The sequence below is a fragment of the Pleurodeles waltl genome, chromosome 10, assembly GCF_031143425.1.
Source record: "Pleurodeles waltl isolate 20211129_DDA chromosome 10, aPleWal1.hap1.20221129, whole genome shotgun sequence".
NCBI lineage: Eukaryota > Metazoa > Chordata > Amphibia > Caudata > Salamandridae > Pleurodeles > Pleurodeles waltl.
This window is the reverse complement of record NC_090449.1, coordinates 56,473,381-56,493,015: the sequence shown is the minus strand read 5'-3', so window position 1 is coordinate 56,493,015 and position 19,635 is coordinate 56,473,381. Positions and strand designations below refer to the sequence as shown.

General features: G+C 41.4%; 1 protein-coding gene across 2 annotated transcripts in view; it reads right to left on the bottom strand.

The window, feature by feature from the left end:
* The window catches only part of ARAF (A-Raf proto-oncogene, serine/threonine kinase), a 163,826-nt gene that overhangs the window by 11,763 nt on the left and 132,428 nt on the right, over positions 1-19,635 (bottom strand). For both annotated transcript variants that reach the window (XM_069209648.1, XM_069209647.1), the window contains exons 14-15: positions 13,735-13,866; positions 4,247-4,381 (exon numbers count right to left, since the gene is read on the bottom strand). In XM_069209648.1, coding sequence (XP_069065749.1) covers positions 4,247-4,381; positions 13,735-13,866 — 267 coding nt within the window. The remainder of the gene's footprint in view (positions 1-4,246; positions 4,382-13,734; positions 13,867-19,635) is intronic.

Genomic DNA, 19,635 nt, shown 5'->3' with positions numbered 1-19,635 from the left:
CAATTTCACCATATCATCCTGCAATGTCAGGTAAGGCTTTACTGAAGCTTTGCTACTTTCAACTTGCTGATATGAGACATGTTTACCGCTGTGTTTCATTAATCCTTTATGTGCCCCACATGCGCAGCTGAAAACACATTAGTCTAGTAGTAGTGATTCAAAAACCAGTAGAAATTAAACCACTAACCCCATGAAACAGGTAAAACCTATACTGCCTATCCTAGTAAGTAAGAATTTTAGCACACCTTGCGGGTCACAGTTTGAACCCAGGAAGGCAGACTCAGCATTTCAGAAAGGCAAACTCAGCATTGTTGCAGCACATGCCTTAAGAATGGAAGTTGTGCACAATTCAATATTTATTGCTTTAAAATGCACTCCCCTTTTTCATATATATAAATTCCTCATCCCAAACTAGATGGATTGTCACAGTGACAGTTGACTCTGCAGCTGCACCTGTATATTTTCTGCTTTCCCCAGAGCTGAACACAGACCTGGTACAGAGCTATCTTTTTAAATATTTCTTCCAGGCCCATGTGTGTATGAATTGATGTGGCCCAAATAAAGAGCTGTTTGGATGATGGAAGGGATGCTGACAAAGGTATTGGCTCAATTCACTCAATCACTGATTTCTGCCTGGTCGAGATCAACAGTAGCGCAAGACTGTCACTGCCTATAGGGTCCTCCAATTCAAGGGATTTCCAAGGAGGGATCAGCTCTAACGTTGAGAGCTTGATTCACTCTCCAGATTCTTCAATACTTGGGATCTCCCTGGACATTTCACCACTAAGCACAAGAGAGGAATCCAGTCTCAAAGTACATTCAACACTGGAGATCATAATGGGGACGCTGCCTCTGGGAAGAATCCAATTTCTACATCCTCTCTGTTGTAATAGCGACTGAGTACCGTCTCCGCCAAACACAAAGTCTGCCCGCCGGATTCTGGGGTGTGAGGACTCATAGCATGTCCACGACGTAGTCTACCTTGGCTCCATCACTAACTGTTGGACTTAGCCCTTTCCGCAAGGCAATCCCCAGAACTTTAGCTTTAAATCCCCTAATTTTTACTGAATTTATTTTGCTGGCCTTAGGACTCTGTGCACTTTACCTGTGCTAACAAGTGCTAAAATGCTTGGACTCATCTTAAAACATGTTAGATTGGATTATACCCAATTGATATATTTAATTTACTTTTAAGTTCCTTGTAAAGTAGCAAAATGAGTCTAGGGCCTGTGAATTAAATATTACTAGTAGGTCTGCAGCAATGATGTTTCACCCACTTAAGTAGCTCTTTAAACACGTCTCAGGTGTGCCATTAAAAAGCCTTTGTGTTCAAATTAAGTTGTCATTTTGATCTGGCTATGTAAACTTTTGCCAGGCCCAAACCTTCCTTTTTAGTACATGTAAGTCACCCCCAGGGTAAGCCCTGGACAGCATAGAGGGCAGGGTGCAACATATATAAAAAGCAGGACTTGTAATTTGAAGTTTTACATGTACAGGAGCTCTGCTGTGTTAGGCCCAAGAGTCTGGGGCTCAGTTCCCTCAAGGGCTGACAAGACTTCTTCCTGAGGAAAGGGGACCCGAGTTTGTGGCTGATCAGAAGCTGCCAGACTTCCTGCCTTTTCTCTTGGGGGGCTGGAACATTATTCCAGGCTCCAGCACCTCTATTTCACCCTGGGCTTTCCGTTGTGCTCTTGTTTTTACACACACCCAGTCAGGTATACCAAGCATCTCTGCATTGGTCCTTCTTTCGACACCAGCCGAAGCTGAGCACTCCAAATCATTTCCTAGCAGACAGGCTACAGGAATTGCAGAGAATACCACCACCTTCCATTGTCCAGTAACCCCTCCCCATTCTAAGGACACCATTGCCATGGGATGGACTTAGCTTGGTTGTCAGCTTTGATTACTGTGAAGGACTCCCCAGTCAGATACTATTCTGGGGATATCCTTTTTTCAGTCGTTATGGATACACTTGCACCTGTATACCTCAGTGCTTCAACTCTGATCCCATTTATATGAGGCTGTTGACTGTATTTCTCCAGGTTACTGGGCCAGCCAGCCAAGGCAGCTACAGCCACCGCACCCTCAGAGTTTAAAGTTCCTTCTGTGTGCTCTGACATGTTCAAGGACACACCTGGGATCCCATCTGGAGACTTATCATTGCAGCAGGAGCTGCAAGAGCACTAGGGGATCATCTTTGGGACACACAGGGTCTCCAGTTTGGTGCCCATTGGCTTTGCAATTAAAGCAACAAGGCTTATTTGGATCCCAATTCGTACCCTGGTACCCACCCTTGGTCTGTGTCTTGCCTGCCTTGGGGCCCACCCTCCTGAACAGGATTTTGGGGCCTTTAGAAGACTCTTTGTTTTTTATCCTTGACTGGCCACCATCTTTCCCTTGGGGGGCTTAGCAACCCCTTTCCTTTGGTCAGCCCCACCATGAGTTGTCTTGGATACTCTAGTCTTGACCCAGTGGTCTCCCTTCTTTCTCAATTCTTGAGGAGAACCTGGACCTAGGTCACCAGGTACTGATGCATTGTTTCCGAAACACAGTTACTTAAAATATGCTCTTTAATGTTATTACATTATAAAGACTATCATAGTCTTGCACCTGTGTCCCTTTTAACCAGCCACCTAGTGTCTTGACTGAGAAGTCAACAAAATCTACCCAGGATTTCCTCATTAAGTGTCTGGAGCCTATCCCGCTCTTTCCTGAAAACAGCTTCCAGATTGAAGAACCCCTATAATTTTGGCTGAGTTTCCTCATTTTACAAACCCTCTCGAAGGCTGTAAACCACTTGGTAAAATAATCACCTTCTGTATAATTGGGGATAATACCTTTGGAGCTCATAGGGTCAAAATCTTCTTCTGTCTCCCTATTTAAAATTCCGCTGCCACCAGAGATGGGTCCTAGGTACATCTCATCTCTTTCTTTTTCTATAGCTAAGAGAGTGTAGCCTCTAATTCTATCCTCTAAGCTAATTTCTGCAGATCAGCATGTCACTGTCTACCTCATTTGGGGTACTGTCAGACGTGCTCCCAGGAGTGTTACTGTCAGTAGGGGATGTTGATGGAATCATCCTCCTCCTCAACATCTGGCAGTCTGCATGAGGTAGTTGAGGGGTCCCTGAGGGTGGCACAATACATGCTGCAGCCCTTGGGGATCCTCTTTGGTACCTATGTCTAGCTACATGGGGTACCATTTACTAGGGACCTACAGGGGTGCCAAAGATTTTGTTAATTGGGGAACAATTGTACAGTTTTAGGGAAAGAGATCTGGCACTGGGGACCTGGTTGGCAGGAACACAGTGCACCTTGTCAAAATTGCATCGAATACCAGGCAAAAAGTAGGGGTTATCTTGTCAAAAAGGGGCACTTTCCTACAAGGAGACAATGGTATCAAAGAGGAATCCACTCAGTATTTACATGCACTCCTCTGAACATACTCAGACAATTTGTGTAATTTATTAGGTACTTCATTCCTTAAACGTAACAAATGCTAAACCTAAAGAGGTCAACATCACACATTGATGAACAGAATAAAACACCATGTCTGAAATCAAAAAGCAGTCATCTGATCTAAGAAGCAAAACTTGTCAAGGGTTCTTGTAAAGTGCAAAACTATGTTTACTGTGTGCTACCAACAACTTTGCAGTTTGTGATTCTTTAAATAGCAGGTGTTACGTATTACAAAACCAATGTTTCAACTTTGGAAGGATTAAACTGTGAGTGGGCCCGTCTTATTTGCAAACCTCTTATTTGCAAACTACTAATAGATCTTGGAAGTGAGTGCATCACAAGTTAAAAAAATCATTCTACACGAGATTCCACATGATATTTTTTATCTGGGGTGAGGTTGGCAGAACATTTTGCTATCCTATTCTATCTTGTATTTTTAATTTCTTAAAAAGGTTATCTTTTTGCCATTTTTTGCTACAAATAACATAATACTGGCTAATGTTTCAAAGCATCAATGATTCATAAGCAATGCCTTTTAACTATGATGGCATACAGCTTTACTGCAACGTGTATCTAAGACCAGGAGTGGAACTCACTGCCACTGCTCCTCTATCCTGAACCATCACACCTTTGGACTATGGACCCCAAACAGACTATAATGCGATGGAAATAGTTTCAGTTGTGCACACCAACGCGGTCAGTGAAAGACAATTCTGAAACAGCTTAATTACGCTACGACTGCTCTCTCCACAACTTGGATGGCAAGGCGCTACACTATTTGTACTGACCTGTGGAAAGAGTGGCCGCTCCTCTCTCTTGAACTTAAGGCAGTTCACCAGTAGTCTCTTCATTGCCTTGGGGCAGTTGTTTGATACCTTTGTAAGGTCTGGTGTCAGGTACCCACGCCCCACCATGAATATGATCTGCAGGACAGAAGAGTTAAGATTGTAAACATTACACGATCAGCAAAGCCGCCTTTCAACTTACACAGAAATCTAATGTAAACAAGGTTGATGAATATATAAAAAAAATTAACATATTTATTACTTAATTATTAAATGTTATATAATTAAATTGTTTAAAATTAAGGCTCCCCGTTTTCCGTTTTTACAGTTTTTTTTATAGATAAATACAGACACAAAATGATTTATTTTCCTGTTTGTATTTATTTTTAAATTTAGTTAAAAACTGAAATTTGTTTGTTGTTTTGAGTGATTCTAAATGCTATCAGTCATGACTACCAGGCCAATAGCTGTGCAGACTGATTGGTAAGAAGTCTGCACAAGGTTGATACTAAAATGTGCATGTTTTCGTATAAGTGCAGTGATTTATCATTTATAGGTGTTCATTTCATTGAAATCTGGCAGGCATCCAAGTGCAGCTTTATCAGTTAAAGAAATGTATGTGTAAACATGCTAGTTTCAGCTTTATTATTTCACAACTTCCAAAGTAAATATAGATAAATACTGCTAACATAGACAAAAAATAAGTATTCAAAAATGCAAATGGAAATGTAAAAAAGTATATATATATATATATATATATATATATATATATATATATATCATAAAACCGGGAGCCTTATTTGTAATTAAATGAGAAATATGTACTATTTTTACATATTTAAATTTAATTATTTAATATAGTTACGCATATATAAATATACATTAATGTTTAAAAATAGATAGCAACAGTACATATTTAATAAAAAATTACCATTCAATATTTTAGCATTAAATAATAAAGATTCTTCTAATTTCTAATAGATACCAAAGCAATACCTCCCACAAGGTGGGAGAATAAAAAGGAAGTCACACAGAGCTGAACGAGCAAAATGGCCTTCTCTACGGTCTTGATAATTGAGACAGTAATGCTCAGTGAAGAACACACCTTCACGTAGCGGCTTGGCTGATGACCAGCACTAGAACACACCTAGCCAACACCATAGTGGCAGCTTTGCCTCAGGTGAAATGAACAAATTTTTGAACATGTTTGGACTGAAGCTTTGCCATCTGCCTGAGTCTTATATGTTTTCTAGGTGCCAAAATGTTCAAGGAGTAATACCCATAGTATCTCTTTCTCTCTAAGACACCTTTGGCTATCAGCGACAGAACTTCCTGATGAAATCATGATCTGTGGAAGTTGAAACAAAAACAGGTAGTACATGAGGGGGAAAAGATGTAAAAGAGAGTAACTGCACTGGCTACCCTGCAGCACCAACTGGATTGAGGTAACTGCAGACCAGACGAGCATGTAAAAAACGAATTCGGCTCCCTACTGGCCGAGCATGACCATGAGAGGGGATATCACAGATGCCTGGCAGCAGGGAGAGGAGTGCTGTCCTTGCTAGTAACCATGACAACTGACACCAACAGTCGAGACAAAGACTATCCTCTGCAATTTTGGGGTTGGTGGAACTGAGGATTGGGATGTGGAGCTGAAGATAGAGTAGTAAGCCAACAGACAGGGCTGTAGCAAAGCTATCTTTGAAGTATTCCAGTGCAGAATCAAAAAGCATGAAGTCATGACATGGCATGTCCGTAAGCAGTGCATGTATATCACTGAAAAATCAAATGGTACACATCCAGACAGAACACCTGACTACCACTCCTGCGTATATGATGAGCTCTGCACAGTTTCTTCTATCCAGACCAGCTCTCAATACATACTTAGCAGCAAGACATTGCTGGCCATGTCCCACCAGCAAACGTATAAAACCCCAGGTGGCAAACAGCATTCAGGGACCTCAAAGCCAAACTTGCAGATGAGAAGATCCACTTCCATGAAACATCTAGGTTCTTCAACTCCCTATCTGACAGAGCAGTGCAGAATTCATTGTGGTTGACCTTGCTAGTAGAAGCCTAAACCGCCAAGCTCTCAGGAGTTGTGCACTGGTTGAGAAAGGTATTGTCACCAAGGGTACGCGTAGCACATAACCACAGTGCAAATTACTGAAGAAGCCAAGCATAGCTAGGACGAAGTCACTTTAATGTCTATTGTCAAGGCTTCATTAAAAAGCTGCAAGATCTAAATAAATATGCTTGCCTTGGTTTCCACTGTGGGTAGCTGAAGTTTCAACACTTCACCAGCTCCGGGGACTACTACTGTAAAAGAAGCACTCTCCTCTGTAGGGGGCCGCCCCATTGGAGAGTACAACTCTGAGGGAAGTATCTAAGCCACTTGCGTTCTGAAAATCTAAATAAAGCTCAGCATCAGCTTAGCGATAAGTGGAGTAAATTATCCACCTTCTCGTTATCACTGTTGACGTCAAGAGGAATGCTTTGGATGCCCTGTCCAGTGTCTGAAACGGATCCAAAATTGGTTTCCAATCTTCGGTAGTACCGGTAGAGTGTAAATACCAGGGAATTCTCCAAGTCAGAGGTTGCACCTTGGCTATCTCATAAACGCTCAGTTAGATCAAGAGAATAAGTCACTGGAGCCCAGGAGACAGCCAGTGTGCCCTTTGGCACATGTGTGAAGGATTGGACCAGTACAGGCTGGGAGCCGGCCGAGGGCCCAATGAAGCCAGTCATCGCTGAGGCTGGCCACACCCGCTTGGGGCCACTGTGGTTCCATAGGGCCTGAAACCATTCCAACGTCCAGAGGGCAACAGCATTGTCCAGAAACGTTGCAGCATGGTCTACTTGATGTACTCTACTTGCTGCAGGGGGTTCACAATAGCCACACTTTGAAGAGATGTTTTACCGCTTAAGGCGGTTGTGCGGTGGGGTCCTGCAAGAGCTTTCATTTTGTTTTGTTTCTCCTTTATTTCAGATACGGGGTCTAATGGTTTGCCTTGACACTTGGGGAAGCCAGCTCTCAAGTAATTCTTCTTGCACTGAGCCTATCCTCTCCATGACCACGTGGAGGTCTTATTAAGTGCCACTTGCACAATATCAGTGTTAGATCTGAGCTCATCTGCTATCACCTCAATGCCTAGACAATGAGCGTGGTTTATCTTTGTGAGGCAGCCTCCAGACCACGCGTAGGGTTTTGTTCTTTAAGGCCCCCAAGCCTCACTGCCCTTCCCTGAACTGTGTAAATACAGTCTGGGTACAACACATTATCCGATTCCTCATACTGCTCATGTAGGACCTGTGATGGTAACCTCCATATGAGACAAAACAAGGAAACGGGGGAGGTAATTACAGTGCCTCATGGACTCTATGTAGCAATGCACCCGCAGGTTGAGTATTGTTAAGCTTTAAACAGTGCATAATTTGCTAGTGTTTGGTACCAGCACTTATTTGTAAACACCGGCACTTGTTTATTAGCGTCAACCACATGGTGGCGCTCTCAACATTTAAAGAAAACCACAAATATTTGCCAATTCAATTTATTAAGAAAAACATGAATCTATCATTTTCAGGTCATCCCTGCAACTTAGGGTGACATGCACTATGTCACACTTCTTTAGGTGTGATGGGTAACAGATAGCATTCTGCACCAGGGGCAAAAGCGCTGGATGTTGTTGGCTGCAGTAAAATACCTTGGGTCTTGACACTTTTATCTGTGTCATCTTAAGGATTTTTGGTGCCCCAGGCAATAAATATTTTGAGTGTCCCTGTTCAGAACAACTTTGAATTTCAATATCCATTTTCCGATAATTCAAGCCCCATGATACCAAACAGTACTGAATACTATGTCAAAGGGTCATATCGAGAATTAGATAGAATCAAGCTAGAGAAAAAAAATAAGTTTTACAGGGGCCCTTTGAAAGATGGGGGCCCTGGGCAACTGCCCTCTTTGCGCATGCCTTAAATCATCTGACTTATATGTTTACACCTAAGCACTGGAGCTCAGCCATAAAGGTAATATTGACAGCAAAGTGGAGGCTACATCCGAAGCATATCAAAACCCCAGAGAGAGGGTGGTTTGTGCTTTTAAGAATGTTCAGTTCTGATGAAGCCATCGGGACATGACTATGCCACGTAGTCCCACTGATCTTTTACAACTCATTCATCTTATACAACTTACCCACTAACACCTAATCATCTCTTTCAACTTTATATGCTACAAATACTCGATGACACCTCGATCATGATGGACTTCAAAAATAGATGCCTGATACAAGCAACAATCTCGTACTGGCTCCAACAACCATCAACTGATTGAGTGAAAACCACCTTACACAGACATCCTGATATGTTCATCAAAAACAAATCCAACTAATGGTCTTAGGAAATTGATTAATGCAACACCACATAGCATGGTCAAAAACTTGCGAATGGTCGCTAACATATTTCTTAACAGCGCCAGCAGAAGCAGTGGTCAATTTCTCTCTTCACATGTTGAGACCTCTAAGAACGTTCTTCCCTTTCATTGATCCCCGCAAAACGTACATGAAACCAATGCTCTACAGAATAGAATATGCTAACTTTGCACACATCTATAGATTCCAAAGGACTGACAACTAAGTTGCAAGATCCCACCTACACTTAACACAAGATCAACATATTTTAGCAATTTACAAAATAAATATGGATGTCCTTCGAAGCTTTATTTCGTCTCTATCTGGGTCATCCATGGCATAGGATCTCACAACTAGCAAAAAAGAATCCAAACAGACACACCCAGAAGGAGTCTGCTATCCACATCAGAAGTGCAAAATTATTTCCCAAATAACCAGAAACTACGCATGTAAGGATCCTCATATTTGGCACAATCAGATGAACTTCGGAACTCAGTACTGATAGACATTAGGAATCCAGGTGAAAAACTGGCCTTCAGAAAAGACACCTGGTTAACGTTACTGCAACTATTGCACAGCAATAGGTATCTTTTACTGCCAAGGGCACACAGAATTAGAATGCTGCCAGATGGCGACCCTTGGGAAATAAAGGCTCACAGTGGTCTTGAAACCCTCAATATAAAATATAAACATATATAGTACTTTTCAACACATAAACATTGTTTAATAATACTGAAAACATCTGTTATAAATGTATGGGTTTATGACTTCTACATCGTTATTCAGATTTCCACTGACAGTTTTGTTGTAAGCAGAACAGGAATGTCTGCCTATTTTTGGAACATTAACTAAATGTTGTTAAAAGTTAATCTATCACCCATATTCACTGACTGTGTGATGTGATGTTTACTCAGTACTGCACACTGAAGCACAAAACAGTACCATGCAATTAAGTGAAAAGGTCAATTATTCAAGTGAATGACTTTTTTAATAAGTTAAATCCTTCATTTGGAACTTAGTCAATAGAAAGGAATCTTTTCAACACGAATTGTAAAAAGTAATTTCAAATGTTTATTAATAGACATGTAATAATAATAATACATAGTTCTCGCAGTTCTTTCAATCGTAGCCAATTTAGTTGTCATGTGCTGGTGACAGAATGCTCAGGTACTCTGCTTTCATCTCAGTCATTCATATGGGATGTAGGGCACAAGTGATTTGGTAATGGGATAAGCCAAGAATTGTATATGAAACTTCAGCTTAATGAGATTTAAGTGCTTCCTCGTAAAAACAAAAGTGCCGCCTGCTATGAGGTAGAGCTACACAAGTTCTATTCTGACCTCTGTTTGGAGTGACAATCCATTAAAACTAAGGAGTACAGAAAGGCCTACCTTACTTCTATTACAAGCCAGAATGATCCAGTGCTAGTCTACAAATGGGCACATTAAACACTAAATTATTCAAAGGCAGCATCCACACCACATGTACCATGCCAATCCTTACACATTGAATTATTTCACCACAACTTTGATTAACAAATTCCCTAGTCAGAACCTCCCATGTGGCATCTAAATGGTTATCAATTTCTTACAAAGGTCTTGCTTTCTTTAATGAGCTACCTATTTCTTTGGTATACTTCACATTCAGCACCAAAAGGAAAGCCAAGAAAGGGTTAAAACTATTGCTTCCTCTCATAGAGCTTAAAATATCAATGCTTGCTACAAAGGTGAATCAAAGAATTAAGAACATCACAATCCTTTTAATCTTCCCATGGTTTCTGTATTTGACCCAACTAAATAATATATATCTCTATTACCGACAACCTCATCTCCTTGAGAGAGACCTCTTTCCCTGCACAGACACTTAAAATCTAGCTATAAAAGGTCCTCCTTAAGTATCCCAAATTGACAAAAGTCCCTACAACCAGAACCCAAAGGAAATTGAAATGCACAGAGGGTAGTACCTACTCAATTGTGCGTTTAAACTCATGATCTCAGCAGCACCAGATTTATTTGCAAATACTGATGTATTTTTTTTCATCAGCCTGATGCACACCGACCAAGAATATACAGCTGTGCAAACATTAAACAGGTTAAGTGTCTTGTGTACCTTCGGATCCAAATGAGGTGTCTGTAAGCATTCTCTCTGCATCACTGTTCCTTAGGCGCTGGTATGCCTAAGTAAAATATCAGTGTATAGCACCCCCAAGTAGTTAGGAGTCTCAACAAGACACCAGACACGCCTGAACTAAACACTCTCACTATCACGACCTGTTCAATAATCAAATCGGCATGGTAACCAGGAGTACTGCAAAGATACATCGGTGGTATAAGTATCCTATAGAACAAATAATATGGAGAAAGCAAATAATGGCAAGATATTTAATAGAGACAAATTAATCTGATAATCTTAACTATACTGGTGATGAAGACGACCATCAGCTAACCAGTATGAAGACAATGTCACAGAAGGATTTCAGACAGTAGCATAGAAGATCAAACTTCTGGCTTGATGAAGTACCTCAAGTTATCGGATTCTTTTGATCTTCAGCAAGCTCATAGAGGGGTAAAATCAGTTTTTGTTGCTGCCTTGTAAGAAGTCTGATTTACGCAACACAAAGGTGATGTTGAGGTTGGGTACTATTATACCTTTCCTGTGTGATATACTGTCCACCATGGGAATCTCTCTAAACTCCCTGAGTCAGACGTAATTATGGGCACTGAACTCTAAGGGATTTGCTCTTTGTTTCTAGTCATAGTCAAGCCTTTTCTCTCCACCCGTTCTTCGCATCCTTATCCTATAATAATAACCTGTGGGATCTTTTGGGGCTCTGAAATCCATCCTGCATTATTCAATTTGCAGGTCCAGCTTCTGGCTCTCATCGTCTGCATCTCTGAGTTTCAATGACATGTTGACAATACCCAGTTTCTACTCTGTCTGGATCACTGGCATCACTACATTTCTAAACAATGTCTTTAAAATTCATGCTTTTAATATAGACAAGTTCTTAATGTGGGATGTATGCAGGGCTAGAATCCCTCATTCAAGGCTGCTTGATTAGAGTAGGTAAGCACAAATTCCAGCTCTTTGAGCTAGAGTTAGACCTTTGACATTCATGCATAAATTCTGGCTATGTAGTCCTCTAGATCATTGTTGTGCCAAGGAAAGACTTTCACTTAGGGAAATCTCATCAGCAAACTGATGAAAGAAGAAGTTCCTGTCAGCCTCTGGAACTCCATAGTGCTCCTCATTGACAAAAGAAAGGAGGTTCTTCTCTGGAAAAAGTCACTTTAGAAAGGGGCTCAGTGTTTCATATAGGCTGTGAACCACTGCAGGACAGTTCAGATGAAATATATTCTTGACAGTAATGAGCAGTACACACTGAATCATCTCTTAACACTGCACATAGCCTAAGGGTCACATGGACCTAATTCCTGCTGCGGAACGTGACTTGGGTCCAATCAACAAGGTTATAGAAGGTGGCATAGACCAAGTCCTGAGATAAGTGTTTGCACATGCCTCAAACTCTCACCCAGAAAATCTACGCAATCTTTTTGTACACACAATTATTTCTTCTGTAACACGAATCCTGCCATGAGCTGAATGTCCTAAAGTTTCAGACGATGTTGTTCTGAAATTGAGTAGCTTCCATCTGCAACAACCCCAAGTGTGTGTGTTTTGGTAGTAAATATGACTCCTAAAAGTGATGTAAGCAACGCATATGAAACTTAGGCTTGAAATTTATTTTACAAAAATGTACAATTTGCGCTTCTATCTTTAGGTGAATTTCATTAATGTAATTTCTTTTTAGTTTTAATAAAGTTGATGATCTTATGTTCGGATTCCGAAATAATTTTGTAAAATTGGATTATATTAATTGCCTATTGGTAAACAGAAAATCATTTTACCAGTGACTAAAGATTTATTTTGGAAGTTACTTGTCCCCTCTAGCCAGGTGCTACTAGTGGGCTCTTGATTCTAATTAAAGAGTAAACTTGGAGTGGCAGCTCTGCACTGGTACTCCAGAACAGCACATTTGCGTTTTGCTAACCCTTGATGCAATACTCTGGTTTCCAAAGACCATTTTGGAAAAGGTAGGTATCCACCCTCACTTAGAACAAGTAAACTTTCCAGAGTAAGAAATACAAGTTTGAGTTTTTCCTGCTCCAACTCTTCATCAATCATTAAGTTGGTAGTATGTGATTTTTGTTTCTGTGAAACAGAATATCTGCATGTATTGTGTAGTTCTGGCTCTAAGCTAAGAGGGATTACATGTATAAAGCTCAGACCAATGCCCCCTGTGTAAGAGGGAGTTTTGAAAGGAATCAGCTCCAAGAACTTGGGAGAATATAGTGTGTGGATTTGGAGCTCCTGGCAAGTGACAGATATTGGGGAATAAAGTTATTTTGAGAAAGCCAAGCTTATCAAACTACTCAGTAATGGGCAAACACCTTAGGAGTTAGTAACACTAGGTCAAATCAATATCATTACCAGGAAGAATGCCAATGTCATGCCAACAGTGAACTTGAATGAAGACTTGATCCACAAAATAGTCAACTGCATTCATATATGAGGGGAATAAAAAAGACTTTGTACATACAAGACAATTTAAAAATGCATGCATTTAAGGCACCGTAGTAGGATCCACAAATCAATGACTACTGGCTCAGTGGGCCCAGCTGAGTTCACATGACCTGACAGAGAGAGATTAGAATAATAGAGAAGAGAGAAAGAGAAAGTGGGTGAGAAGAGTGGATTAAGTAGAGTAGTGGGGAAGTGAAGAAGGAGAGATGAAAGAGAGAAAAATTGTGATGGCGAGCAAAAGAATGAAATATATAGAGGGACTTAAACCCAGCTACACTTTAAACCAGTGATATTCATGTGTAATCCCAGAGCACTGTAACAGAGTCTTCATTCAGAGGGATTACGGAGCAACTCATGTTTTAGATCATAATTACTTGGTAGTGAGGTATTCAGATGGCATTTCAAAACTTACAATCCTTCAGGCACAAGAACCTAATAATAATAAGAGTGAAGATACATTACTGCCACAAGAAGATCTCTGTAGCACTCTTCTGCTCCTACCTGGTCTCTGTTGTTAATGCTGGAGTAAGGCAGGGTCCCCGTCATGAGCTCGTAGAGAACCACTCCATAGGCATAGCAGTCAGACTGAAAGCTGTAAGGATTACTGTCTTGCATTCTTATCACCTCAGGCGCCTAGAGAGGAAAGTAGGAAACAGGCATAATCAAATCAAGATGGAGGTTTGAAGGAAAAACATTAATCAACAATATAGGCTCAGAGATGATCCCATAAAAATTACTTTCCAATCCAGTACATCTAATTTCATACCTCATCGCTACCCATAATCTGGGTTTGTACTAGACATCTTGCATTGTCATTTATTTAATAAGGGCATAGAGTTTTCCAAAGCAAAGTAGTCGTTCTTCACTGGTCTGAGGTCCCAGCAGTGGAACCTCTTTCTCTGCAGGCAAAGGACGGAAATCATTATCTATTAACATTTAATGTACCAACTATTCGTACACAAACTCAGCAGTGTCCATGTTCTGAGGTATTCTTGTAAATGCTAATGATTAGTAGCAGAGTATCAGTGCACTCAATGGGTATATAAAATGTATCGGCTGAGGACAGTTCATGTAGGATGTGCTACCCTGTCAGACTACTTCCATATCAGACATCCTGAACATCCAATAGGTATTACAGACACTATACCATAATGAGCGACACAAGGTGCTCAACCCAGGAAGGTATGCTAATTCACTTATTTCCATTCATCAACTTGTGGATCAAAAATACTCAATTTAGCTCCTCATTAAATACAAAACTTAAAAAATGTTTCTATGATGACAATTTTAAATGAACGCTATCCAAAGATTCAGTTAATGCTCCAATGCATTTTGGTGCACCTTTCGTCATGGAACAGAATTATACAGGTTAAAAAAGAATGTGGAAAGAACAATGTTGGTTAAGAAATATATCAAACACAAATACAAGGTGGCGGGAGGAATGCTTGCACACACTCCTACATTTTCAAAATGCAAAGTGGGAGACTAAAATTGGTGGAACTTATTTCCTCTGCCCAGTGAGCTGGGCTTGAGTGCATGGCTATGTGCATACATACAAGTCCTCTATATATGAACTTAAATCTCATGGCAAGGCAGCGCAGCCTTGACAGAATTTGAAAAACACATTTATTTTGTTCTCACATATTGACTACTGAGAACTTTACCCAGTACACCCTGACAAACGCCACTAAAGTAATTAATGCGATCACAATATCAAGAATACAACCTAATGTTGCTTATCAACAAAAGGGTGTACACTTACCAGACCTTAAATCCCGGATTCTTCATCTTCTTAACAATTTGAGTTTTCAGCTCAAGACTTGAAAGAAGAGCAACCTTGGACCAGCTTTGTAAGTAAGTAGGGAAATCCACCAGCATCAGCTATGCTTACTGGCATTTAAGGCCAACTAGTTCCCTGCTATCCAAGTCTAGCTCACTTCCATCCTTTTGCTTAATTGCTCACAATACCTGTATATCACATTCTTCAGGGTACACTCTAGTGTCCAGAAAAACAGAGTATTGTACTTCTCCGTTATCCTTTCCAAGAGTATGTTTCACTTTATTCTCTTCTGAGTGGCCTGAAGAAAGCCCTTTCTTTTGACTGCTTCTGATAGGTACAATATAGGTTCTGAATACAGAGGAGGACCACAGAACAAAAACAGATTTGCACCAAATTAACTTCTCTTGTATTTGCTGTGACACTCACCCTTGTTTATTATCATAATGTTGTCTGGGGGTCTCTCTGCAATAATGATGTGGAAAAGTAATGGTGCAAAAATGGCTGGAAACACCAATCTTCACCACAGAAGATATGGCATTTTTGCTGCTTTGGTTGACAATCACACAAAGAGTTGGCTTCTGAATAAGGCATGTTGCACAGGCCACACTTTGGAAAAGAAACCTCGGGAGGCCTTCTGAAAGCCACATCACTCTGCCCCTGCTAGATACAAACAGTTTATGGGATCATATCTTCATTTTCAAAGCTTCTCCCTTTGGAACACACTTCTTCTACCTCTTCCTCTTGTGGTGGACTTTGAAACGCCTAAAAGCCCACCCCATCTGGCAAACATTTGGCTCATCGTAACTACAGTTATCTTATTTGCTAACTCCAACTGTCTGCTGTCTCTTCTGTTCTTGTCCTATCAGTGCTCTGAAGCATTCTCTGGGTGCCCCACTAATTAAAAAAAAACAATAAATAAATAAATGAAAAACTATACACTGTTAATCATGATATGTTTTCGCTATATGCTTGCAATGCCTGGCTGGGCTTGGACACTTCTCATCACATATAGCGTTTTCTTGTTCAGTTGGTCTTTGACCCACTTATTCAATAATGACTGCCTTGGCATTAAGAACAAATTTTAATTCAGTCATTGTAGGATTATTAAGAGAGTAAACTGTAATTTGCTCTAGTTACTGATCAATGGGCTGAAGTAGGTAACTGGCATTGCCCCCAACAGCCCTGAATTTATTTAATGTTATCATATGCCTATTCTGAACAGTTTGTCTAAGAGATGCCTCATCTGCAAGTGACAGACACAAGCTTTATCTGAAAATGCACACCTCTTATCAGGAAAGTGAATAAGGCCCTGACTGGCAGTGATAATCCAAGGTCACATGGCCAGAGAAGGAAAGTTTGTTAAGGGATATGAGTAGGACAGAAGGAAAATAGATATTTTAAAGGGCATTGGAGGCAACACCTCACTAAAGGTTCATCACTGCATCTCTTGAATGGCATGAATTATTAACTCCGTTTTAGTGGAAATATGTAGGAGTCATCTGTCAGTGCTCCAATATTTATGGGTGTGTTTGAATAAATGCGTGAGACACTGACTTTTGTAGATCTGCTGTGCAAAAAACAAATACAAAGCACATATTTCATCCCCCTCCTTTGATACAGGATGTTTGGATTTGTACATAAACATGGAACCTTAAGAACAAGTTACTTACCTTTGGTAATACTCTTTCTGGCGGATACCCTATCTAATTGCATATTTCTAGATCATGTGATTATCCCCAGGTGCGAGACTGGATATGGAAAATTCAAAACAGTGCTCATGTGCACCATAAGTGGTGCTGCGTGGCTCCGTAGAACGGCTCAGGATAAAGTCCTGCAGGACAGAGTAAGCAAAATGTGCATCTATACAGACCAGTATGTTGGAGCAGTAGTGCTGAGTGAAAGTGTACACTGATGCACGCGTAGTTCATTGCCATATATCTAGGACAGACATTTCCCACGCCAACCCAGCGGTAGCAAATTTGGCTCTAGAGTGAGCCTTCAGGCCATTTGGAGGTTTCTTCTCAGCTAAGGTTTCACAGGTCTGAATGCAGAGAATGATCGATAAAGATATGGTATGTTTCTGGACTGCGTTGCCCTTCTTTACTCCAGAGAATCCCACAAAGAGATGATTGTCCACGCAATATTGCTTGGCACAATCAGTGTAAAATCTGAGTGCTCTCTTGGGGTCCAAATGATGGTGCCTCTCTTCCGAGGTAGAAGGCGGAGCAAAGAATGTTGGAAGAGTGATGGCTTGTCTGATATGAAATGGCATCACCACCTGTAGAAAGAATGCCACTCGAGCCCTGAGCACCAGTTCGATAAAAAAAAAAAAAAAGGCAGTATAAGGAGGCTGGACTGGCAGGACTGGACATTTTAAAGAGACTTTGTGGTTGGTGCCTGAGGGCAGAAGATTGAGAGGAGCTCTGCTCCTGATGGCCAGGCCTCTGTATGCCGGACTCAAAAGGGCTGGGAAACCTGTTGAGCAGATAGAGGATGCTTGCATTCTTCATACGCCAGTCCCCAGCCAAATACCCTAAAAGGGGTAAATTACTGCAGAGATTGCCAGTGTCGAGCTGAAGGATGCAGATAATGTACACCTTGGCCTAGCTTCTCGAAATAGTTCTAGGGCACACTGCACTTCACCAAATAGGCAAAACCTGTCAAAAGGAATGTCCAATAAAGACGTATAGATGTCCCAGAATCAGCCTGTGGTCGTCAACCATGAGTGGCATCTAAGCACCATGCAAGCTTCCATAACCATCCTTACACAATCTGTGGTGTCAAAGCCCGAGCGGATGACGTATCTGGTCACTTCTTGAATTGGCAGTGCCGAAGAAGCCTGCAGGTCTTCTGGGACTACAAGTAAGATCTCAAAATGTCCCAAAGTGCACATGTTTAACATTCAAGAAGGCAGCTCACATTAACTGACCTTAAGGCCAGGCTGAAGAGAATATACCGGTGTTGGGTAAGTAGCCAAGCCTACTGGCCTCCTGTAACTCCATGCACCAGTTCTCTTCGTAACAAGGTGGAGCAAATTTGTCCCCGTCTTCACCACTGTAATTTCCATAAGGCTGGCTCTAATTAGAGTCTGAGACAAAAAGCTGGAGTAATGGGTGTGCACGGCAGCACAGCAGTGCAATAATGTCTATGTCCAATGGGTTCTACATAGTTTGAAGCACAGTAAGATCTGGACATGGCCATGGCCGAGCTACAACCAGCTTGGAGTCAGACAACACAATAGGCTGCAGGTTACCGTCCATTGCTGGTGGTATCCTGATGCTTAACTTGAAGAGGCCTCAGATATTATGGATCATTATAAATTGGACACCACCCCCTGAATCAGCTCCAGATGGACTTGGTTAGCTCGTTAAAAAACTTCCAGCACTTCTCATTGAGTAAGTTGCTGCTTGTACGAATGCCCACTTCTACCCATTCTGTCCAGATTAAATGACTTTGGCAAGTTTGGGACAGGATCAACTGTGCAATCTTACACAAATGATACACAGTGCACAAGCACATATAAGTTCCTAGTTTAAGTACGTTATGGAACATACATTTTCCCCCAAAGTGTTCTCAGATGCAGAAGTTATGACTACTACAGGGTTGCATCCAGTTACAGAAACAACTGCTGCCAGTCTAAGTGAAAGGAAGGGCAACACCGGGAGAAACCAAATAGCGTGAAATACCAGCTCCCTGGAAAGAAGGGGCAGATGCATTATGAGACAGGCTAATGGGGACAACAGTGTAACTGGGTCTTGCCAATGATCGGAATACCATGTAATGTGTATTAATCTACTGCAAGAAAGCAAGGAGGATTAACAAGAGGTTCTCGCAGGGATTAGAGAATCTCTAGTAATCAACATGCTCCAAGCATCAAAGGAATAGTTAATCTGTAAGACAAATTGCCTCTGATGGCTCAAACTGCACAATAGCTACTGCTTCCTGCACAAAAGATCACTCAACTTGCTGGGACTGCCCCATTAGGGTCTTCACATGAGAGGTCTACTCCTACAGGGATGCAGGAAACAGGCATAGAAAAACAGGGTCTGAGTGAAAAAGCATAACTTGAGGGGCAAGGAGCTGAACTTTAGTGATGCTCAAGGTCCTTGGCCGCTCCTATCTCAATTAGGGCTGTTCGGGATCAATACTAGAACAGAAAGCTAGCCATTTTTTGGTTCTCATTGTAGAGGTTGGTGGCCACTCCTCAAAGTGTGCATGGAGGACAAGTGGGCATACAGCGGTCCTCTGTCAGAAGACAAAACGTATGGCGCTAGCTGACCCCACTTTAGAGAACATTAACCAAGTCAGGACCAACCTCAGAGGCACTGGTCTAGGCAGAAAATAGCCTACGCCTCAGGCAGTTGTTATCCAAAAAGAGAGAGCAGGCTCTGGAACTGTGGTGCCTCTGGGGCCAATTGGGATACTCAAACCAGTTTAAGCAGGAGGGGGCAAGTCAGTGCGGCATCCCAGGCTTTTCTAAAACCAAGGCAAGGCGGCAAAGAGTTGCTATGGCCATCCAATTATTATATCGTCACCCAGGGATCAGTGTGGGAAGAGGTGGGCAGCACAGCAGTTATTCTAAATAGGGTCCTGCTAGAGATCAGCCTGACTTCCCAAGACTA